This window comes from Branchiostoma belcheri, unplaced genomic scaffold (assembly GCF_001625305.1).
Source record: "Branchiostoma belcheri isolate BF01 breed outbred unplaced genomic scaffold, Haploidv18h27 scaffold86, whole genome shotgun sequence".
Taxonomy (NCBI): Eukaryota; Metazoa; Chordata; class Leptocardii; order Amphioxiformes; family Branchiostomatidae; genus Branchiostoma; species Branchiostoma belcheri.
This window is the reverse complement of record NW_017804531.1, coordinates 1,428,966-1,453,777: the sequence shown is the minus strand read 5'-3', so window position 1 is coordinate 1,453,777 and position 24,812 is coordinate 1,428,966. Positions and strand designations below refer to the sequence as shown.

The window sequence follows — 24,812 nt, the reverse complement described above, 5'->3', positions numbered from 1 at the left end:
TAGCTATTTCTTTGGGTCTTCTTTGCAAGTCATTATCTATGATCTGTGAGACTCACATGTTGTTTTTCATAGTGAATTCATTTAGAACAACTTTAACCTGCATCATGAGTATAAAACAACAGAAACACTGGCAAAAAGTATGAATATTTTTTTTTTCTTTAATGCTGCAAAGGACAATGCAACAGCAACAAGCTCTTAGGCTCTATGATACAAATTTTGACAACTTTTGTAAATATCATACACATAATCAAAACTTGACAATGTTGGAATAGACATTAGCTCATTATCATCATTTACACTAGTATCATATCAATGTAATAACACCTAACATATTGACTTCATACTGCTTAAAAATAAGTACAGTACTAGCATGTTATCATTCTTATGTACTGTATGTACATATATTTCTATCCTTGTTAGTTTAATGCTACTAGAAAAACAACAGCAGTTCTAATAGTTATCATCTATACATTAACTTATAGAAAACAATTTTGCACATAGTGTAAGAATCGAAGCATGGTACAGTGTATTATGAAATAGCTTCGGACATAAACATTGCTATCTGAGGAAGTAGTCGATTGCTGAGGAAAAAGCTGCAAAACCTGCACAGCCCAGAATCCCTGGCTTGATTCCAGCTGGAAAATAAAGGAACAAACAAGAGATTTTCATAACGCTATCAGAACACAGTTTGCATTGTCAAACATTTGCATAGTTGAACAGTGCTCTCAGAATATCACAATGGATTTTTACATATACTCTAAACACTCTATAACATATAAGTGTTGAGGTTGTCATCTTCTGCAGATACTGCCAGTTCTATTTTCTCTTGCTCACCAATCATGGAGAGAGAGATGGCAGTAGCTACAAAGGATGGCACCCAGACTATGGAAAAACTTGAGAAAACCTGTGTGAACAGTTAGTGTCTTAATGTTGCAGCTCCTTAATTACCTCTCAACCCGATGACTCCTCCACAGACACAGCCACTCATGGTCCCATTTTTCCAGTCACTCACTCCTCGGTACTGGGGGAAAAACATGGAACAGAAGAGGTCATTCATGAGTGTCATTGAAGGGTGTTTCACATAGAAAGCATCACACATATTCAATGACTGGAAAGTTTACTTAGTCAAAGGTACAGACTGAACATGACAATACTGTATGTAATTTTGGCACATCTTTAAGTTATTTCACAGAAACTAATTCTAAAAGACATGGTTAGGTAGAACATAAAGTATCCAATAGCTCCTGGGCTAGCCTGGGTGCCAGACTGTTGCCAGGGCCAGCCAACAGCCACAAGGAAATTTTACCATAGATACCCCTTAGTTAGTACTAGGAACAGGTCTGAGGGGCTGGCCTGTGTACTTGTTTTCCCCTGACAGCAGTCTGGCATCCAGACTTCTTCAGCAATAAAATCAGTACTACTCACCGACTCAATCAAACATTCAGTTCCAGCAAACATGGCTCCAATGACAGCAAAGTTCTTTGCGTAGGACTTTCCTCTGGTCCCCATCTCACGCAGGACCTCTCGTGCCGAGGGCTGGTAGTCTGCGCCGTGTTTGGCTGGGTCAAAGCCAAGGTTAGGGTCCAGACCAGCGGTGAAGAGACCAAAGGCTCCTCCAAGTACAAAACCTGTGGATAACAAGACAAAAAAAAAATTTTTCTCAGTAAAAATTGTGTATGGTTTTCTTTTAATGCACATGATCATAATAATGATCATTCTGGCATACTTATCAACACCTGAGCAAAGTGAGAAAAGTTGTGTAAAGCGCCTTCCCCAAGGGCACAAGGTTGGTGACAAGGCTGGATTCGAACCCAGAACCTCTTAGTTCTGAGACAAATATTTTGCCATTATGCCACATGATCCCACATTATGTGTATTATATAATTCAAGTGAAATGATCATATGTATGTTAATGAAAGTTGATTTGATCAGTTTTATCAATGGAAACAAACATCTGATGTAGTTCGAGAAAAACTTTTGCCAAAGTTGTAAACATGGACACAGGAATTATAGAATATAGAGACATTATCAGTTATACTCACCAGCAAATGTTTTCAATTACTAGTAGTAATTACTTGTGCTAAGAAAAGCCTTGGTATATAAAAGATTCGCTAGAAATGTTGATCTGTATTGTGATGTTTTGACTTCGTAATCCATAGTTGATACAGATGCATCTTTAAGGGAAGTCAGTGTTGAAAGACCAGCGATACAAGAGAAACACAAAATGCCTGGCATGGTTATCATCTGTCAACTGTCACGTAGCGCTGTTTACATACATATTTGATAGCTGAATCATGGAAAACCATATCTGTATGTAAAATCTTCACAAAAATGGACATAAGTCCTGGAAATTTATGTACTAGGACATATATTTGCAGTGTTTCTGTCACATTTTGCCTAAAGGATGAGGATATATATTGACGTCCTGTCGTGTCGGAAGGCTGCAATAACATGTTTCTATGACAAGAGGAATTGTGTCAGGGTAACATGATACTGGGTAACATCTTCTCACTGTCAGTAGGGACAGGCCACTATCATTGTGGGGATGTTTTTAGTTAAAGAAAAATTATTTGTCCTCTCATTATTAAGAAACATTATACAAGAGGTGTGACTGGTGCATTCCTGTAGTAGCATAGAATGTGACAAACTTTTTGTTCAAGTTTTCTCAAAATGGGTGAAAGTGGATGATTTTCTACTTTAAAAAAAAAGGGGAACCCCCAAAAAGGGACTATCCAGGAGTTAAAGGATCGGTCCTGCCAGGCCTTACATTCTTTGCCCTATACAGTACAGTCTGTCTGATGATGTGGACTCATAACTATCGAATACAAGGCTTTAAGAGCGAGAGATTAAAAGCATTTTCTTCGCTTCCATTTTTAGCAGGCCGTGTTTCCATAAAAAATCTTGCTCCGATGGAGAAAGCAGGCCTGGTACTGGGAGCCATCGAGAGTTTGGAAACAAAACACTGCAACATTTGATATGTTGTTATTTTGGTGGTAAGGGTGTCTGCCCTTGACTTATTCCGACATAGCTATGGCGCTCAGGCCATATAGCCACCGCAGTGCCATAAAGGAGTACGCAGCGCCGTGGAACAACAGCCCGCCTCGGGAGGGGCACGCAAGAATGGCCGATCAGTACCTCTACCCTTACGACACCACACCGTCAACGCAGCCTGTGGAATATTACTACTACGTCGACGGCCAGGAGGGAGTGCCTATAGTGGTCATGGAGGGAGAGGATGGGTATTATTATGTCACGAAGCCGCCGGAGGCAGAGAGGCCGCGCCCGCCGACGCCACCGCCACGGACGTTCCGACCGAGTCAGTCGCCGACTCGCTCGCGACCGAATACGCCGACGTATACGTCCCGCTCTCGGCCCAACACACCAACGGCTGGGCTGACGCCTCGGTCGCGCCCGAATACACCGAGATCCCGCCCTGGCACTCCGAGAAGACGTACGATCTCTGGCGTAGAGCCTTTTATTGAGCAGCGATCGCAGGCGTTCACGGAACCACCGCGATCGTACGGTTTCAACCACGTCGAGCCGCCGCGGCCTTCGTACAAAAATGTTGAGTCAAGGTCTTCTTACGCTGCTGCTGACCCCAACCCACCTTCCCGAGTGGAGAGAAGACTAGCGGAGGTGCAACGGAGGTTTTCCGAATCACAAAACGACTACAAAAGAACCAAACCCAGACGTGTCCCCAGAAGAAGGGTAAGTTTGGTATTATTATTATTTTTTTCATTCAAACATTTTTTATACTTACCGGCGGCGCAGGCGAACGTTGTTTTGAAACCGCAGCTCTCCATGGTGTTTTGTATCAGCAATTCTTCCTTGGTTCTGACCGCTTGTTGGGCGCCGAAGGGCGTCGCAGGCGGCACCAACTGATGCGAACGATTTTCCCCTATCACTAGCTGCGTTAAACGGGCGAAATCTTGCCCCATGGGCTCCAAATTCTGCCGACCCTGACCGGGTCCTGTCTCCCCGAGACCCTCCCCCATTTTCGCCATGTGGGAAATACGATATGGGTCAAAGGGCACCGGCTGTAAAAATATTCTCTTATTTGTGTCACAGTTCGAATCTGAAATAATGTTAGCATACTTAAAGTAGTAATAAAATCTCTAATATCAAATCTTATGATTAGAAAATGTGTTAAATTGATTAAAATTGATGATTCTACTTTTATATATGAGCTGATGAATGTTTAGTAATGGGTGGCGGATTCGAATCAGCGGTTACGTGGCAAGAGCTAGGTTTACTTCCGGAGGGTCCGATGAGAGAGCGCCACCCCGTTTTTCAACCTGCCGGTCCAGTGGATTATATCGTAGATAGTTCAACGCCGTTCTATCACATTTCTCGCAGTCTTTGGCTTCAGAAGACGGCCAGATGTCCTTCCGAGGTCTTCGCACGAGCAAGTTCCGCCATGTCTTCGGCACGGCGATGCGAAAGGACGCCCACTACGAGGGGATCCGAGTCACCCGTAACTCCTGGGACTCCACGTTCTGCGCTGTCAACCCTAAATTCTTGGCCATAGTCACCGAGGCCGCCGGCGGAGGCTGTTTCCTCGTCTTACCCATCGAAAAGGTACGTAAAAATCCCCAAATTCACTCCACAATTTCCCTTTCTACGTGCGTGTTATACATACATCGTTCCGAATCGTGCGTCCGCCATTCTTTCATTCGTAGCCGTACGTAATGATTTATTATAGTGTGTCAATATACCCGCCCCCCTCCCCCAGAACACGGCCGGCTCTGGAACCGTAACCCGGTAATGTTTGCTCTAGTGTGGGCCACAGACACTAATATGGCCTTAGATATCGGTCCCCGCCTGCCAGACTGTTTGAGAATAGAACCCTGTCACACCCCGGTCCAACCAATGAAACCTTCCCGCTTTTTTTGAGTCCACAATGTTCCCAAATACTTAGCATTCCACTGTGTTCGTTACACTTAATTAGTTTATTGAGTTCGGAATTACCTGCGAAAATTCCGAAACCAGGATTTGTGATATCTGTAAAGTTGTGAGTGTCTCAGGACTAGACTATGTTTAGCAGACAGGATTCACATGTTCCAAAACTGCCCCTCCCAAAACCTGTCATAGGATCACAAGATTCAATCACACTGAACTTTGACCCCACCACTCCCACACTTAATAAAGTTGAACAACGGGGTAGAATGTCACGTTTTCAAAAATCCAGGTGTTTTGTAATTACAATTATGATGTTTTGTGGCGTGGCAAACTCTTTGATGGCAGAAAACAAGTTTTTTTTCTTCTAACTTCAATCTAAGAGTTTCCGGTGATTATCCTAAAGTATCGTGTGTCCACTGTCCACCAAGTTTCCTGTCTGTGCCCCTCTTTCCTGGCTAGAACTAGAGCAGGACAGGAACTGGAAATGAGTGTATTGTGGATGGAAATATTTTGGTAAGGAATTGTAGTAAGAAGAGAGGAAAAGGAAGACAAGTCACTTGTCAGGAAGAACATCACATGTTTAATTTTTCTGTGGAATAATCTTCTTTTCTGAACTGAGTTGAACCTTTTGCAGTTTTATAATGAAAATAGTATTCACTAACAATTTGTAATGGAAAGAAATTTCATTGAAAATGCTTTTATGTTTAGGAATAGTATTTCATTGCTCTATAATTAGGAATAAAGATGTTTTATTCTTTGACTTATCTTACTTTCAGCTTGTTTGAGTTTGCTTGCCATTGTTGATTGTTGACCAAAAGCACACACAAACGTCACGGTTTGGTGAGGCTGAATTGTGGGTTAGCGTTTTAAGTTATGCATTTTTGCTCTTCAATACTGGAGTGGCTTACCTGGCTCTTTGTGTACAAGAGTGCAGATTTTATTAGACATTTTTACTACTAATTAAGTAATTTTAGGATATTATTGCATACAGAATGACTGTGTTTCAGTAAAGGGTCATTGGATAATTGATACCTATTGCATGTCTACGCCCTAGGGGATAAAGGTTCATGCAATATGTTATTGATTAAAAATCAAAAGACTAAACAGATATGAAAGAGAAACAACAGCAAATTTCAAATTTGGAAAGTAGAATACGATAGTTAAGTAAGAAAAGTTTGAAAAAAAAAGAAGGCCTAAACAGTGACTTGAAAATCAGAGAATATATGGTAATTTGCAAACGTAGACCTGGATGGCATTGTATGAATGATCGTATAATCTGTATTTACATATTCCTATTAACATGGGAATAACATGAATGAATATTATGTCACCATGAAAATACCTAGTCCTAGCTCACTATTTCAAAGATGCTAACAGTAACAGTACTAGTTAGAATCGGTCAATGGATTTTCAATTTAGAGTTAACCAAATTTGTGAATGGCAAATGTAATTGTTGATGAAATGTGTAAGTATTATAGCTTAAATCCAGCAAGCCTTTGTCAAAATTGAACTGTCAACAAAATCGCGTAATCATCACAGCCTTACCCATATCCATACAGCATGAATGACTGTGTCTTACATAAAAAAACACAATGAAAACAGCGAAGTCTAATTCTGTGTAATAGATTGTTTACATGTACATGTGTGTGGAAGCTGATCTGTATGTATAACTATAATTAAACTTCAACAAAATCACGTAATCATAATGGCCTAAAGCATATACTCCATATATGAATGACCGCCTTACATAAAAACACAATGAAAACAACGAAATCTAATTCTGTGTAACAGATTGTTTACATGTACATGTGTGTGGAAGCTGATCTGTATGTATTAATGCCATGATTCGGGGTGAAAGTTTGGGTTGACGTTTGTTCCATTCATCCCCGAAGCCTCAGCAGTCAGTGGAGCATTTATAATTCAAATGAGCCTCGCGCTCTGTACAGCAGATATGCCCAAATATGGCCAGATGGGTCCCTTTCCTCACAGGAGCCAGCTGACTACATTACACGAGGAAGGGCTCTTCCTGTAGTGTTTATCTCTACATTTCAGGCCATCACACGCGTTTCTTAGCCTCCATAGCATGCCAAAAACTGGGGGTTTTGGGGGCCTGAGCTTTGGGAGCTTTTATGTGCTATTTTCTGGTTTCATATAGCATGGAGTTAAAATTTTGATTGCATATAGACAACATAGCTGGCCTGGTTGAATTACCCCCGTTTATCAGAAAACAGCCGAAGACCACCAAACCCCCAGTTCTATAAGCCTGCTACGGAGGCTAGCGTTTCTGTGGTCGCTAATTTTCCTGTCGTGCGTTTCAGGTGGATTTCTTCCGTCCGTGTGCGCGGATTTAAACTTGTTAGCTCTGATTAGAGTGGTCGGTAGATGGCATATTGTATAAATTGGTTATATGTCCACAGGACAGAGATTGAAAAGGATTTGGTACTGTGAAAGGCAAAGATGAGGTATGAATAAAAAACGGCCCTAAATGAGATATAATTTCATCATGGGGGATAAAATAAATTTACATGTCAATATCCATAACTGATGGCTTTAAATCATATGTTCAAAATTTGGTGCTTGATCTGACATATTTGTTTTTTTTTTTGTTTCGTAAAGTGCTGCACTGCAGCATACTTTTTTTGCTATTAGCAAGATGTATACAGCTGATTTTTATTACAGCAGGCTTTGGACAAATGAATGTTTACATTTAAGAAATTGGAAAAGTAAAGCAAATCTAAATACAGTACTTTGTAGGATGATAATTTACATTATGTAGAATACTAATCTCAATGTTCACATTTGTTTTGTCAAGTGTAGCATCCATTATTTTGTTGTTAGTAAAATATATATTTGGCAGGCTTTGTAATATACTGTAAGAAACTGGAAAAGTAAAAAAAAATATATAAATTCAGTACTGTAGGATAATGATATACATACATGTAGTCTTAGTGTTCATATTCTTTTAAGGTCAATAGTTTGATTACACATACATGAGATGTTGGACATATTTGGTGTGGCCAGTGAGTGGAGACTACATGTATTTTCTACACACCATTAAACAACCATTTACCAGCCTCCCTTTATGACTCATGTACGCCACTTAGAGAGCCTGTGAGCTGTTTCATAACAACATCCATAATAGCAGGACCTGGAATGCTCTTTTCTGTCAATTGCATGTCAGCTATAGCTTGTAAGTGATGGTCTCTCTTCTATGCACCTGATCAAGACTTTACTTGAGTGAGTGTAATTGTCTAAGTGCTGTTCCAAGGTGTTAAATACATAAAAAAAAATTATGATATGACAAAGGTAGATAGGCAAAGGTACATATGATATGACAAAGGTAGATAGGCGACAATTCGACTTATTTTGAGCTTGGAAATGTACCCAAAAGGCAAGGAATATATGTTGTATGTACGTGCATTTTACACGATTGAGAGATGAAATTAAACATACACATATGTCAATAGTAGTTTTAAAATTTAAACTTTTTAATTGCAAGCTTAAGGTTGTGCCAGTTGCCTTACCCATCACACTCACAGTAAATTTTATAAATTTGAACACACTAAAATAACAAACTTCAATACTTTAGCTGGCAGCTGTTATGTTGTACTGTAGATTTCTAGCTCCTGTTTCTTCCCCAGCCTCCATCTCTGACATGTATTATGATAAGTTGTGCCCCAGTCTGACCACCATGTCCATATAAAATGACTTTATTGTGTGACCAGCCAGATTTTGGTGACCTGGTTGCTGAAAATGTAGACACTTCAAACATGTGTACGAGTTAGGACATGAAACATCTGGCTATAGCTAGGCTTCATAGTTAATACAAAATTCTAACACAGAAATTATCACACAGATATTAAAATACAATGTACGAATGAGTGTAGTATTTCCCTTCAAATGAGTATTTTCCCTAGAGTGCATTGCTGTGTTGAAAGTACCTCAGAACAGACGTACATGTACTATAAGCAGGCAAAACAGTCAATAAAATTAGAAAAACCTCTTCTGTAATTATTCTGTATTATGTTAGTATCCTCCCCCATCATCATTGTAAATTCTATTGCTGACAGAATATTCTTATGCATGACTCGTAAGGCCAACACCTACATGTTTCATACATGTAGGCGGTGGTCTTACAATAGTATATCATATGTGTTATTCATGAGTTACCATGTTCAACTCACAATCCATTTACCAATGCTACTCAAACATATGACGTCCTTGCATTGACAGGGGTAATAAATTATGATAATGGCACTAAGACCATCAATAGATTTTTTCAAGTTCAATAGTATTACAACAGCTAGTAAATTTCTGTTGCCATTGTAGTTTATGTACTAGTAATAGGCAAGGCCAATTTGTTTCCTTGTCCTATATAAATTTAAATCAAAGTTTTGAGCAGGCGCAGTATGTTCTGCCAAAGTGATACAAGGAGGTCACCTAAAAACCCTGCCCTATATGACATAAGACTGGACACATGTGTGTCAGTATATAACACAAAAGTATGCAGACTGAAGGATCCAGGTCACCTGGTGCTATTTACAGTAGCTGGAGTCTGTATGTCAGGGTTACCTATACTCCACCAGGCCCTGTATGTCAGGGTTACCTATACTCCACCAGGCCCTGTATGTCAGGGTTACCTATACTCCACCAGGCCTCCTAACGGGTTATGGATAGTACAATTCTGCAGAAATAGGGTCAGAATTGAGCAGTAGATCTAGAGTGATCCAGCTTTTCTCCTATTGCAGGGCAAATGCAGACTCCCCTGCAAATTATTCTTCCAACCGGTATTTAGCTAAATCACACTATTTTTCAGTCAGTGTTGTTTGTGTTTAGTGTCTGACTAGTATTGGAACAAGTTACCATACCTCGTTGTTTTCAAAATTTGCTTGAAAATTCTTGGAATTTAAACTCACTCACTCACTCACTCACTCACTCACTCACTCACTCACTCACTCACTCACTCACTCACTCACTATCCGTGTTTAGATTAAAGGTTCTAAAATCATAATTCATATAGATATACATCAATACAAGTAAATAAATCTTTTGGCAAATGTGATAAGTATGATACTGATAGTCTCGATAGATATACATGTATTGAATTATAGCATCCTAATGTACATATTCATCTTTCAAAACAATCTGCATGTCAAGATTTGTGCCCTTGACTTGAGTTGTTGGATTGTCGCTCGGCCAAAGTGCTGCTTTTCCGTTTTCTGAACATAATCACTGGCAGACCTCACAGGGCAGGTAGTTCAGCTGAAATCAATACAGAGACAACAGCCCGGGCATACAAACCAGCTTCAGCGGACGTACTTATTAATTTAGCACAGGAATGTCCTCATATAACTGCCTCTGGGTCTGTTCCAATATCAAACATTCAGACTGCTCTAATCATCTTTATGGCTTTATCTTTATTTCACTAGATGTGGATTGTTGAGCGACTGTACAACGTCCAAAATTGGACTTATGTGCCATAATTTGGGTAATATTACGTATTATGATGCAAGATGTAATATTAAAAAGCATAATTATGAAAATGCACAAAAATGCATACTCTGTAATTATGAAAAAACTACATTTTGTACATTTTCATAATCACTAAAGAAAAAATCGTCATCGTCTTCATCCAAATTCCGAATTCTTACAAATTCCTTATTGACATAGCAGCATTGCAGATGTAACAATGTTGCCTGAATGTCATTGATATTTACAAAGTTAAAGATTGACTTATATTATATACACATGAATTCATTGTCAAATACGTTGTCATTCAGTGGTCTCAGCTATAATGGAAAGGGAGTGTAGTATTAGTAAGTTGTTTCTACATCCATCAGAAATATGCAGTGCAAATGACGTGTGTTTGGTGTGTTCATCTGATATGTGACCCTGGCTTTAAATATAGCAGGCAGGTCAGAAAACAGGAAATGAATCATCCAAATATTCCATGCCTCATAGGGTAGAGACTATACTGTAATTCCTGATTTTTTCACTGTACTTTTATGTTCACTATTTTCACTGTCACCTCTGTACAGTGAACTTATCATTACAGTTAACAAATAATTCCTGGACTTTCTTTTTCCTGTACCTGTTGCCACCGTGAATATATAGTTCCGTGAACATGTCCATTTTTCTCAGACCGTGAACATAAAAAGAATTACAGTAATAGAGCCAAGTGTTTGGGTCATTCCCCTAGTATTGTTAAGGCAAGGCAAGAAAAATATTGTTAGGGGGATAGTCTGTACATGTCTCTTAGTCAGTCTTAGTCAATCTCTTCCTGGTGTCTAACCTTATTAAATAACCAATAAGAGCTTTTGAAGCCAAATGACTACTGGTGTGCTAAAGGTTAATTACACTGAAGAAATAAGCTGACAGATTTGGTCATCTCACCAGAATAGAAATTGTAAGATTGTTAGAATTTCTAACCCACTAAAACTCTGGTCCCAATGCCACTTTTACAATTTCAAATACATGTACATGTAGATGTACCTTGTGTTATATGCTGCCTATATACATGTATATAGTGCCTGCATATTAGTAGCCACATTCTTTTGACACTGCTGATTATCTCACAAAAATATACATATATATGTATGCCATTATTATATGATTGTTATACAAATCTCTATATAAACATTGTTGTTCCCCTGTAGGCAGGGCGAGTGCCTAACAACCCCCCCATGGTGGCTGGACACCGGGCCGCCGTGCTGGACATACAGTGGAGCCCCTGGGACGACAACATCATTGCCAGCTGCTCTGAGGACATGACTGTCAAGGTACAGGAAAAATTAACTACTATATATGTAAAATGTATGTCTGTATGTATGTAAAATCTAACAACAAACATTATTAATCCCAGTTTAGAAAAGAAAAATACTACTGCTATTGATTCTATAATCCATATTTATATGTATGTGTGGAAACAATCACAGCTGTCATAGGTCAACGCCAGTTAGACTGCAATGACCTTTGACCTTTGCAGTGACTTTGACCCGTCCTTGACCCTGACTGTAGGGTCTTGCTGGTGTAGATGTCAAAGGTCAATGTCAGGACGATTTTCTTTTGACCTTGAGTTCCTGACCTTTGTCGTGACTATGACCTGACCTTGGCCTTGACTGCAGGTGTAGATGTCAAAGGTCAAGGTCAGGAAAATTTTGTAATGACCTTGACCTTTCCTTGACCTTTACTGCGTGTTCCTGCAGGTGTGGGTGATTCCTGAGAAGGGTATGGAGGAGAGCATCACGGAGCCCGCAGCCTCGCTGGAGTGGCACCAGCGGCGTGTGGGCTTCATCGCCTGGCACCCCTCCGCACACAACATACTCATGAGCGCAGGTGGGTTGTCGATGTGTGTGTGTGTGTATGTACGCGCGCGTCTGTGTCTGTGTGAATGTGTGCGTGTGTACATCACGGAGCCTGCAGCCTCGCTGGAGTGGCACCAGCGCCGAGTGGGCTTCATCGCCTGGCACCCTTCCGCACACAACATACTCATGAGCGCAGGTCGGTGTGTGTGTGTGTGCGCGTGCATGCGAGCGTGTGTGTGCGCGGGTGTGTGTGTACGTGGCAGCCTCGCTGGAGTGGCACCAGCGCCGTGTGGGCTTCATCGCCTGGCACCCCTGAGCACACAACGAGCGCAGGTCGGTTGGTGTGTGTGTGTGTGTGCGTGCGTGTATATGTGTGTGTGTGTGTGTGTGTGTGTGTGTGTGTGTGTGTGAGTGAGTGAGTGAGTGAGCGAGCAAGTAAGTGACTGAGAGTGATTGACTGACTGAGTGAGTGAGTGTGTATATGTGTACAGTTAATTGACAGACCACAAAAGGTCAGGCACAGGAAGGTTGGTCCCAGAAGCTGGCCGGGAGCCAGCAGCAAGTTGGTTAGGAGTCTGTTGGCCGGATGACAGTGGGAAAATAGTTGACATAGAAATTCACAAATTTGACAAAAATAAAACTTCAAAATGAATGAATGAATATGGAACTAGGATTTAGTATGAAATGAAATGAAACAAACATGAAACAAGCATGTAGAGATGTCAAGACAAGCATATCATCTCAACAATGTAATTTGGAAGCACACCCAGTCTTTTAGAGAGTCATCATTCTGGTAAGGTTTGTATGCATTACTTCTGTCACCACTCTTCAGGATTATCTGAGTGACTGTGCAGAACTACATGTAATTCAATCATGGGCTGAATTGATTTTTCCATAAATACAGTCAGTGTAGGAATTCTAACAGTGGAAAAGCCCAGGATCTAATCAATGAGAGGATGATAAAAATAGAATACAGAGGAAAATGCCCATCCCTTTGTATAATGTTTGTCCCTGCCATTGTAACATTGCTTCTTTGTATTTTGCTTTCTGCATTTGCAAAATAAGCCATACTTCTTCTGTCTTAATGTATGTATGGCTTGGAAGAAAGAACAAGATTTTGTGTACAGATTTGAGATAAGATATGGATTTAGATTCAGATGTAGATCCTAAATTTCTTTTTACTAGCAGTCTGACTTCACCAGTATAGGTTGTGCAATGTATGGAGTGTACTGTCTATTGCAGCTGAGCTAGGTAAGATACAGGTTTGTTAAGGTAGGCCTTGGAACGAAGAACAAGATTTTGTGGATAGCTTTGAGAGAAGATAAGGATTTAGATTCAGATGTAGATCCAAGATTTCTTTTCAGCACAGGCTTCACCATTGTACATGTAGGTTGTATACAGGGTACTGTCTATTGCAGCTGAGCTACATGTAGGAAAGATATGCCTGGGGGAAGTACAGAGCTTTGTGCTAATTGACTGTTGTATATTTCCAAAATAAACAGTCGACGAAAACATCTGCTCATCCTTATCAGTTTTAGTGTAGGAAGAGGACTTTGTTATCTTTTGGCCAGAGTCCATGTTTGATTGAACCATAACAATGTTTGTGACATGGTCCTGTCAGTAAGCATTGAATAATCATGCTACTGGAACACCATCTTAACAATTTTCAACTTAATAAACATAAAACGTTAAAAATACCAACACTTAAAAAAAGTCTTTACATGGCAAAAAAAAAATTAAAGGAATATAATCTGTTACTCAAACTTTAGTTTGTTAAATGATTTTGTTAAACACAGCTGACACCACCTTTCCCTAGGCATTTAAGCATTACTTATATCATAAAACAACTCCATGTTCTGTATCCTGTGACCTGCTAGGCTACTCCTGTACCTTTAAGTTTAAACTTTAACAGGTGAAAGGTGTCAAGTCCCTGCTCTATTACACGTCATGCTGCCCTGCCCCCCTCCCCCTTCTGCCCAGAGTTATGTGAGGTATTCACCAGCCCCACACCTCCCACAGGGTGTCGGTAAAGTTGCCAAGCAACTCCGTATGTTCCCCTAACATAGACACGGCTTTTAATGTTCCAGATTTATCCTGTTGCAAATCTCTCATAGTTCGTGCTAATAAACCTCTAATTCTCCTGCAGTCTTTTAGTGTCACTGACGAAAACTTAGTGGATGCTGCCTGAAATGTCTGACCGTTTCCTAAACCATAATCCAGTTGCTGAAGTAACTGTTTTTTGCCAAATCTCTCATGTCTTCTGATGACTGTGAACTTGAAGTACTGGTTAAGTATGTGAGGTAGATATTGGTAGGGTTGTGTGGCATAACAGCAGAGCGTTTGGCTCAGAACTAAGAGGTCCTGGGTTCGAATCCTGCCATATCACTTACCTTGTGCCCTAATGGGAAAGGCACTTAACATGGCTTTCCTCACTTCGCTCAGGTGTTAATGAGTATGCTAGAATGATCATTATCATGATTGTGGGCATTAAAAGAAAAAAACAAAAAAGATGTGTTACTTAGAGGAAAATGGCAAAACAGTCATCCTCCATTCAGGTGAAGCATGATGCTTTTCGAATTCGGTAGCTGATAGTTCAGTGTGGCTTCTCCACTGCTCAAATTTTTAGCCAATTGCACTGAGTCCCTCTTGTTCATTAATTAAGTGAGAGAGATGACAGTTTTTAGCAAATAGCAGGCGTACATCATTTGATACTGCCTGAAATACCTTAATTCAGATGCATACACACTTAAAGAACACCTATCCCTGTTGATAACAGTTTAGTTCTATAATGTGTCTAGGTTTAATGCCTGAGGCAGCCACATACTTGTACATGGACCAATGGCTTAACGGAGGACTTTAAACATTAGGGAAGGCATCAAGAATTTGAAAACTGTGAGGAATTTTAAACCCTACACTTTAACAGGTTGCTGAGTGCACAGTCAAGTTCTGTATGTTAATTGAAAGAGCATGCTTTCCTCAGTGCCATAATGTAGATATGCTAGACTTGACTTTTTAAGTGACAGAAATATTTGTCTTTGAAACTTAGGTTTGAGGTGGTGTGAAAACATTGTTCTAGCCAGCACTCATCTTTTCATCATTTGACGTAAAATTCAATCCATAATGAAGTTTGATGGACAAAATTTGGTGTGTAAAGATATGGAAAGAGATGTAATTAATCTAAGCTTGGTCTACCAGCCAAATTTGCCCCTCAAATTGAAAATGCAGGAAATAGTTTTTCAGAGGGTCTGTCTGTATCTGTATCTGTATAGCCGGTATAACCGCCTTTCGGCGTAACACACCAGCTTTGGGTCAAGTTTGACTCAAAGATATGAACATTCTCCCAGGTGAGCATACCCCTAGATCGCCCCTACTGTTGTCACACTTTCAGCACTCGAAATGATGTCAAACAAAACTGGGATGTTGGAAAAAAATTCAGGCTAGCTCGATCGCTGTATGGAAGTGAAAAGTGGCCTTGACATTTTTGCTGGTAGCATTCCCACATGGAAGTAGTAATGACCTGATACTGCGGCTATCTAGGATCACATCTTGACACACTTAGCCTTGACGGGTACTAAATCTCAGCAGAGGCTTCCTGTCAGCTACTGTAGGGAGGGTTGGGCAAGGATGGAAAGCCCATGGTTCAGAGAGGGCCTTCAAGGGGGGGTAGTGATTACGAATTACGCAAAATTTTCGCCGCCCATTACGAATTACGTTAAAGTCTCAGAGCTGATTACGACTTTAAGATTTGCGGCTAATGTCCAATTACGAATTACGTTGATTTTTGCGGAGGCTGCCTACGAATTACGAAGTCTAAAACGGCCTGATTAGGCCTTATGAAAAAGGGCTTGCAGGCCCTCTTCAGAAGCTGCCAAAACTTTTAAAGTTCAGACCAGAAGAGTATAGGGTTGTTTGTGATAACAAGACAGTCATCATGGTCTTGTTGTTAGGGTTGTTGACTTAGAATCTAAAGGTTCTAACTTTAAATCTGTAGCAGACCTAGTGCTGCTACCTAAACCCGTTTTCAGGTTCAGGTCAGGACTCGAGTCCAGAGGTTTAGGTTCAGGTCCGAACTTGCAAGTCCGAACCACACACACACACACACACACACACACACACACACACACACACACACACTACTCACTTATCAAAAAGACTAGGGGTCCTTCCAGTGTGAGTGGTTCAAACCTTACAGTCTAGTCTTAGACTAACTGTACACGTCAGGTTGATACTTTAAAAAAGGTGGCATGGTCACCTGGCTGTTACGTCAATCCTTCCACAAATGTGGTAGATCTTTGTGGTAGAACCTTGTTCAGACCAGAATAGAACAGACACATTTTGTCAAACACTTTTAATATTAATTATAATACTTTCTACATCACCCTAGGTTCGGACAACATGGTAGTGATCTGGAACGTGGGTACAGAGGAGCCACTGTCTGTGATCTAGTGTCAAACAAACAAACAAACAAACAAACATGGACATCCTCTGGTCATGCGGGTGGAACTACAACATGCAAATAGTATAGATACTGACTGTTATGTTTTTTTTTACATCACCCTAGGTTCGGACAACATGGTAGTGATCTGGAACGTGGGTACAGAGGAGCCGTTGTCTGTGATCGAGTGTCACACAGACATCCTCTGGTCCTGTGGGTGGAACTACAACGGAACCCGCATCGTCACAACATGCAAGGACAAGACACTACGTGTCATCGACCCTCGCACAGGGGACGTCATCTCTGTGAGTAGGATGGGACAATTAAAGTTAAATATAGTTGTACATGTAGGAGTATCTCAGTGTCTTCCCAAATTGAAAGAAGTTAAATTTTCTCAGCTGCTGACGTTTCAATGCATGTCAGACACCTTCCTCAGAGCTTCTGACCGGAGTACTGCTTCTTGCCGCTATATGTATATGTAGGCAATGTAGGTGGAGCTTTTGCGGCGAGAATACAATCACAAACATGGATACTATCATACTAGTAAGTACTCCAACCAGTCAAGCTCTGAGGAAGGCATCAAAACATAAGCAGCTTCGAAACCAGTTCCGTAAGACTTTTGGTCCAACACAAAAAAGTTCTCTTACCTAGAGCTTTCGACCCGTCACTCTGGTCTTCCTCAGTAGACCAACCCAGTGAAGCTTGTCACGTGGCTTCTTTGATGAAACTGACTTTGATATGTATTTTCCACCCCTCTCAGGAGAAGAAGAAGGCCCATGACGGAGCGAAGCCGCAGCGAGCTGTGTACATGAAGGACGGACGGATCTTCACAACAGGGTTCTCCAGGATGAGTGAACGGCAGTACGCACTGTGGGACGATGTACGTACATTTTGTACATCCTGTGTGTCATGTACTACTGTACTGTGATAGTGCATGTGTATATGCATTTTCTATTATGTATGTAATTTGCATAATGTTATGTTTGATAATGTAGAGTATTAAGTGTATGCTGAGTTATCTTTTTTGCCTTGTGCAAACACACACACACACACAAATGCACACACGTACCCTTACAAAGACACACACAAATACACACACAGATATACATACAAACAATACACATACAAATACATAAACAAAAATACACATACTAGTATACAAATACACACATACACGCACAAATACACAAACACATGGGCACACTTACACACACACACACACACATATGCCCTCTCACACACACAGACAATTACTGAAACATACACATACTTGCTGAATGTACAGTAACTGTTGCTGAAAGGACACTTAGCTTGTACATGTACAAATGTATTTGTACTTGTCCTGCACTTCTTGATACTTAAACAGAGTTTTCCTTGTCCAGAACAACCTGAGTGAGCCCATCACCCTGGAGGAGATAGACACCAGTAATGGAGTCATCTTCCCCTTCTACGATCCCGACAACAACATGGTGTATCTGGGAGGCAAGGTACGGGAACTACTGGGACTTTCCTTAGTTTTAAGCTAAACTTAAAGAGCCTTCTCGCATCAAGTGATGCACAGGGCGGCGCCCATCACCGTTTTCAACACAAAGGGGCTAGTCCACTGGTACTTTCTTTGGTGTGGAATGTTGTAATCACTGTCAAACCTGACCAAAAAGCTTAAGGCCACCCAGGGGACTGAGGTGGTCTTATTGGCTTGCACCTATGAAAGGAAATTGGACCTGTTGGTTGTTATGGCCAGGACTGGTGGTCAGGTTTGATTGTAGCCAAGTGGTGTTCCTGAGTTGTATTATTCAGACTTAGAAAGTAGAGCTGTGTGCTTGATGCCTGTACCTGTAAAACGTTTGAAGACATTAAGTTCTGATTTTGAAAAAAAATTTAAGCAATCAAAAGCCTTGATCTACAATGTAGACCTGTCCTTCTTGCCCTTCTGTAGTTTTAGTGTATAATTTGTACTTAATTTCTAAAATAAACATGCTCCTATGAATGTATTTCCTTTCCCAGGGTGACAGTAACATCCGTTACTATGAGGTGACAGACCAGTCCCCCTACGTGCATTACATTGATAGATTCGACACCTCGGACCCCCAGCGAGGACTGGGCTTCATGCCAAAGAGAGGGGTCAACGCCCTACAGAATGAGATAGCCAGGTGAGATATAAGACACAAACTAGAAAGGTAACAAATGAATGAATGAATGAATGACTTTATTTCCATGTCGTAGGCTATCCCGCGCCCAGCCCGTGTGGGCTTATATGATTCAATAAATTATACATAAACAAAAGAGAATCAAAGGTACAGATAACAGAATCCAAACAAAATATGAACATAAATAAAGGTAGGCTATATACAATAATGGTAAACAAATAAGTGAACTCAAAACAGATCGTAAATGCAAATAAACAAATCTGTACATAATGAACCAAAGCAAATTTGCAAAGCAAATGCATGATGTTTACCTTTACATATGGTGTGCTCTGTTAATTCTTACTCAAACACATTCATATATATATGGTCAAACAGGGGTCTAAATCCCTCCTGCTATAAAATTGCAACTTGATGTAACCCAACACCAGTTACTATGTTGACAGACGTCTGGTTAGGTCATTGAGTTTGTTTGTTTGGAGAAGAAGAGGAAGAAGAAACAGAGCAAAAACAATATGTTTTCTTTCTGTGAAGGTAAATATCATTAGTTAGAGGTTACTGGTTTGATCTCTGACCTGCCTGCTGGTGGATAGATGTTGACAATGTGCCCCTGAGAAAGGCACTTGACACACCTTCCCTTCCCACCCAGGTGTAAAATGGGTACCTGACTTCTGTACTGTTTTCCAGGTTCTACAAGCTGCATCCAAATAAATGCGAACCAATCAGCTTCACTGTTCCAAGAAAGGTGAGTGGGAACCTCTAACATCATCTTTAAGGATGACATCCTGTCTATAGTATTCAAAAGATTCAACTGTTTTGTCGGAAAGATATTGTCTGCCACTGGCAAAATTCTGACAAAATATTGACTAAGCATCTGACCATCTGATCCAACAAAATCCACAAAAAGTCAAGAGTTTTGCACAGGCGCAGTAATTTTGTACCCTAGACAGAGGGAATTAACAATCCACTGCCCCTGAAACAATCAAGAGCGACCTACTCTGAACAGGAAGGATGTAAAGAGACTGGCTGCTGACCAAACCTGCTGGACTGCTCAGGTTGCCTCATGTCAGAAGCCCCTAAGTCTAAGTAAGTAAATCCCCAAAGCCGTACCGCCAGAAAAAGGCTCTGGGACTTAAGTTTTACAATTCAACATAAGGAGAACACCTTGCCAGATACAGATCCTGACCCCCGTGTTGTTGTGTTCCAGTCTGAGTTGTTCCAGGAGGATCTGTACCCGGACACGGCGAGTCAGACACCAGCCATCACCGCAGACGAGTGGATTGAGGGGAAGGTGGCAGACCCCATCCTGATGTCCATCCGCGATGAGCTGGCCAGTGTGCTGCCTCAGAAACCTAAACTGGCCTCGGTGTGTAGACATTACTAAGATTTTTCTTTGCTAGCTATGACGGGTACATGTCCTAATTGTAAGGTTTGTTGAGAGTGCAACTACATTGAAAATTCATACATCCCTTAGCTGGCAGTCAGCAGTGTTTGTTGTTTTTGGACAAAAGTTTGTTACACTTTCTTCCTACGTCTTCAGTGAATGATTTCCTCTGGTAGACAACAGGGTGTATAAGAAGGTTCTTTATTCAACAACTATGTGTTTTCAAATCAGACATTTCAGTAGCTGTCTGTCACCTTCACTATTGAACCAATGACTGGTTCTGATTTATATTGCAGCTAGGTATTGCTGTGTAAAATTTGTCCCAAAAGTGACAAAGTGTAATATTCTTCCTCCCTTGTTGCAGCTGAAGAAGCCCAATGCCCTAAACAGGCCCAAGCTGCCAGCAGCCAAAACCGCCTCCACCAACAGTGTGCGAGACAGCGCCCCTGCCAAACCTGCTGTCGAAACACCCCCCGCACCCAAGGTGGAACGGTCGGCGCCGCCTCCGAAGGTTGAGCGGTCCCCGCCGGCGCGTGAGCGAGACTGGTCACCCCCTCGGGAGTCTCACGGCGCGGGAGACCGGCAGACGTCGGTGGCCGCCACGGCGCAGAAACTCCAGCAGCAGCACAACGCTTACGAACGGCAGGAGGTCCACGCACGTGAAGAGGTGGGGTTTTATTTGTTTGTTTTATTTGTTTTTTATTTGAATTTTCCTATTGTATTGGAGGGGGAGACAAAACAGGTGGTGATGAATATCACCTCTACAAGTTGTCTCACCATGAAAGAAACTAAAATGGCTAGAGGTCTATGCACGGGAAGAGGAGGGTCTTTCGAAAATTTTTCATTGATATTCAGAACAACAGTACAGTAAAACATAACAAAGGATGAGTACTTGCACTGAAAACAATTCTTAAGTGTACATTGCAAAGAAAAAAAATGCAGAAAAGGCATTAAATGCAAAAGAAGGGATATATTGTCTAGCTCCTCCCACTTTCTACAGTGGCTGGTTACTTTTTTTAGTGTGTGGGATTGTAGTACAAACGTTCATTTGTGTTAGTGGAATTTGTTACAAAGCCAGGGCTGAACTTGAACTTCTAACTCAAAACGATTTGGGCATATACACAATATTTGACTTCGCAACTTCAGCTTGTCAAATACAGATCTCCCAGGAATGAGTAAAAATTTCGCACTCGTTTTCAAGTGCATTTTGTATTGTCTACAACTTTGTCTAGTGTACCAAAGTACGCTAGGCAAAGTTGTAGACTATACAAAATGCACTCAAATGTTGGGTTGAGTTTATTTTTGATATGAAAGCATATTTTAGTCTTAGAATACGTTTCTTCTAGTTTTCACCTGCACCAACCTGCATATGCAGGTGGTATTATGAATCCTGCATTATCAGGCAACCTAGGTGTGCATCCTTTCACTTTTTATCTACTTTTACTTTCTTCCCCCCCAAGGAGAAAGTGGAGGAAGGTGCAGGAGCTAAGGAGCCTCCTCCCGAGCCCCCCAAACCTGACCCTGAACCTGAGCCACCAGCGGTATAACCTTTTATCACTCTCCTCCAATCAGCAGTCCTGTTACTTCAATCTGTCACCACCAATCCTGTTACAATCACATCCATTGGTCCCTTCGAATTCTCTCCTACGATGTCATTGGCTGTTCTGCTTTCAGCTATTCATTTGAAATTTTGAAGGAAAAGTGGGCAAAATATCAATTAATTCTTTTGTCCAATGTAATCTTTGCTCTTTTGTTTTAATTTGATAATTTTAATTGTGATACTAAGTAATTTGATTTCTATCCCTAGTCTCTAAGTATGATTTGAAATGGAAGTATACAACTGGAATAGAAATTGTCCACTTTTGTTTCTACAATTTTTACGTATTTGTACAGTGTTCTATGGCATGCAAGAGAAGTCCTGTCCCCATTGAAGCTGCTATCCTTTTCTTCCATTTTGCAACAGCTCCACCTAGTGCGGCATGGCAGTACTGCAGCTTATTGTGTCTTTTTTGTGTACCATGTACTGAATTCTTCTTGTGTTTCTTTTCCACACACACACATTATACATACAAGAGCAGCAAGGCTTTATGTTACAACAGAATATGCTATAATTGTTGATTTCTATAGATTTATGTTGTACGTGTAGGTACTAGTATGTGTACCTATCCCACCTTCTTCCTCCAATCGTTGACTAGCAGCACCTTTTTCCTTGTTTCAGCATCATATGCGTCAAAATCCACATGTACAGTATATACACTACCTTTTCCTGGTAATTTGCAGGATCCTTTGCTCTTGTCCCGCCTCCTGTGTGTGTCTACAGTCATGTAGTTGTCAATAACTGTTCTTTTTTCCCTGTTCCAGCCTGCCTTCAATCAGTCTAGACTCTTTTCATTTGCAGGAATCATTGATTGATTGTTTAGTCTGTCAGATAATTCTTCGTACACAACTGTTTCTTGTTTAAAGGTATCCAATGCAATTTCAGGGCGGCAAAACTGTATTTTTCAAAGTCATTTTTCTGGTCAATCGTTGAGTGTAATAAGTTATATCAACCGCTTCCTATAGCATACTGACAAAAAATGGCTGCTTGTTTCTGTATCATAGATTGACTGTAGCTATGTTTGGGTACCCAAAAAATGAAGATACCTGACTGTACATCTCATGTATCTTGGTTTTTCGCTATTTCAAGCATGAAACAATGACAAAAATTTACTAAGAAATGGCAATCAATATCCGACAGATTTCCTCAAAGACATCCAGAATATTTTTTGCTTTGCCGCCCTAAAATTGCGTTGGATGCCCTTAACACCGTAGCGAGTGCCTTTGGTGTATGAACCCCCGTGTGAATTTGCCCCGTCAATGACCCATACACATGTACACCACAGCACTATGCCCGACAACGATTATACGAAGACGAGCGCGCCAGACAACAACTCTACGAGGAAGAGAGAATCGCACGGGCGCGGGAAAACGCCAAGAGAAGATCAAGATACGACAATCCCGATTTGTACCAGGTAGACCTGACTACTCGGGCTGCACGAGAGGTTTTTTCCCGAGCCTCCGAAGTTCCGTAGCCGTCTTTAATGTCTGGACTCATCAACTTCACAGGACTACCCCCCTCCCCCTTCTCGTGTCACTGAAGGCTGCTCTGAGATGTTGTTGTGTGACTGTTGCATAAGAGCATGCTCTCCTCAACAACGCTTATTTTTGATACCAGTTCGATTGACTAACACCAAACAACGTTTGATGAGGCGCGTTTGCCTGAACTTAAAACTCTTAACATCATCATAACAAAATGCAGGCCACAAGTTATACATAACAGTGTTGAAAACTAACGCTGGTTCTTTGCCTGTATAACAGGTTTGAAATCTCACTATTAAAAAGTTCACACTGTTTTTCACACATGATGAAAAATAAATAACAAATTTGCAACAATCCACAATAACTATCTGCATGATGAGGCAGTTTCATTCCATCAGCTTAAACCAATTTTGTTCCATTTTTTAGAGAACAATCTAAAAAGGCTGACAAAAGTGCATGACGAAAACTGAACGGCTTTTTCGCATTGTTTTGCCTTCCCTCTCGCACCCCAAGAAGAGAATGAAAAATAAAATGTGGTGCAGAATTTGCATGCAGGTTTTGTGCTTTGCACCATACGAAGTATGCCACTTATGCAACAGCCCGAACACCAAGGAACGTACTTTGCATCTTGCACCCTTTGTATGTGCGTGTTTGCGTGTGTGTTTGTATGTGTTTTGTTGCACACACTACAACAGCATGGACAAATCCAGGAAAGAAAACACCGTCAGATATAAAAATAAACCTTTAATGTTGTTCGTTTCTCATCTTTACAGCCGAGACAACCGGCCGCACCGCAGCCCCAAATTCCACCCGACTTCGACTTCCAAGAACTCCTGGAAGAGGTGAAAGGTCTCCGTGCGTTGGTACGCCAACACGAGAGGAGGATCATGAACTTGGAGGATGCCCTCGGAATAGGAGATTAACCTCTGAACCTTAACCTTCGCCCTGCTGAGGTCGTCTCGCCCTTTGGCGCCAAATTTGTATTGGTTACATACAGGGTTAGGCAGCAGGGAGAAGGTTAACCATAGTGCAACCACTACGTAGTGTAGCCCCCTGATTTTTCCTTGTAGTTAAAATCATATAAACTGTTGTGATCACAGTTAAACAAGTTGATCTCCTTTGTATAGTTGATATAGCAGTGAGCCCCGACATTATTCCATTCTAGATACCTCGGCCACCCCTGCTGGTAAGTGGTGCTGTCCTAGCTCTTGTATCAGTTCTGTGTACGTTTGGGATGCTCCATGTAAGTTGGAGGGGTGTTTCTGGAATGGTTTTAGCCACCGAAGCGATTCAGGCTTGGTGGAGAATGTGGCTGATTGTAGCAGCGTGCTGACCAGCTTACAGTTAAGCGAAGGTGTATATAGTTGAAAATCACCTAAAGCATTGTCCAGTAAGATTTTTGTCATTCAAAAATGCTCACTGTACATAATGCCCGTGGACATGTTGGCATACTTGTTCAGTTAAAAGGCTCTACATTTACATGTAACTGTAGTTGTTCACTTTAGGTAATGTTATACGAACTATATTCTCTGATGTAACAATATTGCAGCTATTTTTCTGCTACTAGC

At 41.1% G+C, this 24,812-nt stretch overlaps 2 protein-coding genes across 2 annotated transcripts; one reads left to right on the top strand and one right to left on the bottom strand.

The window, feature by feature from the left end:
* Window positions 1-92: 92 nt before the first annotated feature.
* LOC109487167 (mitochondrial import inner membrane translocase subunit Tim22-like) lies at window positions 93-4,023 on the bottom strand. The gene is made up of 4 exons (XM_019791148.1): window positions 3,761-4,023; window positions 1,426-1,628; window positions 949-1,021; window positions 93-635 (listed from the first exon to the last, which is right to left on the bottom strand). Exons 1-4 carry the CDS (start codon window positions 4,002-4,004, stop codon window positions 559-561), a joined length of 597 nt encoding a protein of 198 aa, XP_019646707.1. The 5' UTR covers window positions 4,005-4,023; the 3' UTR covers window positions 93-558.
* Window positions 2,851-24,592, top strand: LOC109487166 (coronin-6-like). The gene is made up of 14 exons (XM_019791146.1): window positions 2,851-3,708; window positions 4,357-4,578; window positions 11,556-11,678; window positions 12,105-12,234; window positions 16,765-16,943; window positions 17,399-17,518; window positions 18,021-18,125; window positions 18,643-18,788; window positions 19,470-19,527; window positions 19,990-20,148; window positions 20,531-20,833; window positions 21,627-21,707; window positions 23,049-23,177; window positions 24,018-24,592. Exons 1-14 carry the CDS (start codon window positions 3,031-3,033, stop codon window positions 24,165-24,167), a joined length of 2,583 nt encoding a protein of 860 aa, XP_019646705.1. The 5' UTR covers window positions 2,851-3,030; the 3' UTR covers window positions 24,168-24,592.
* Window positions 24,593-24,812: the final 220 nt, after the last annotated feature.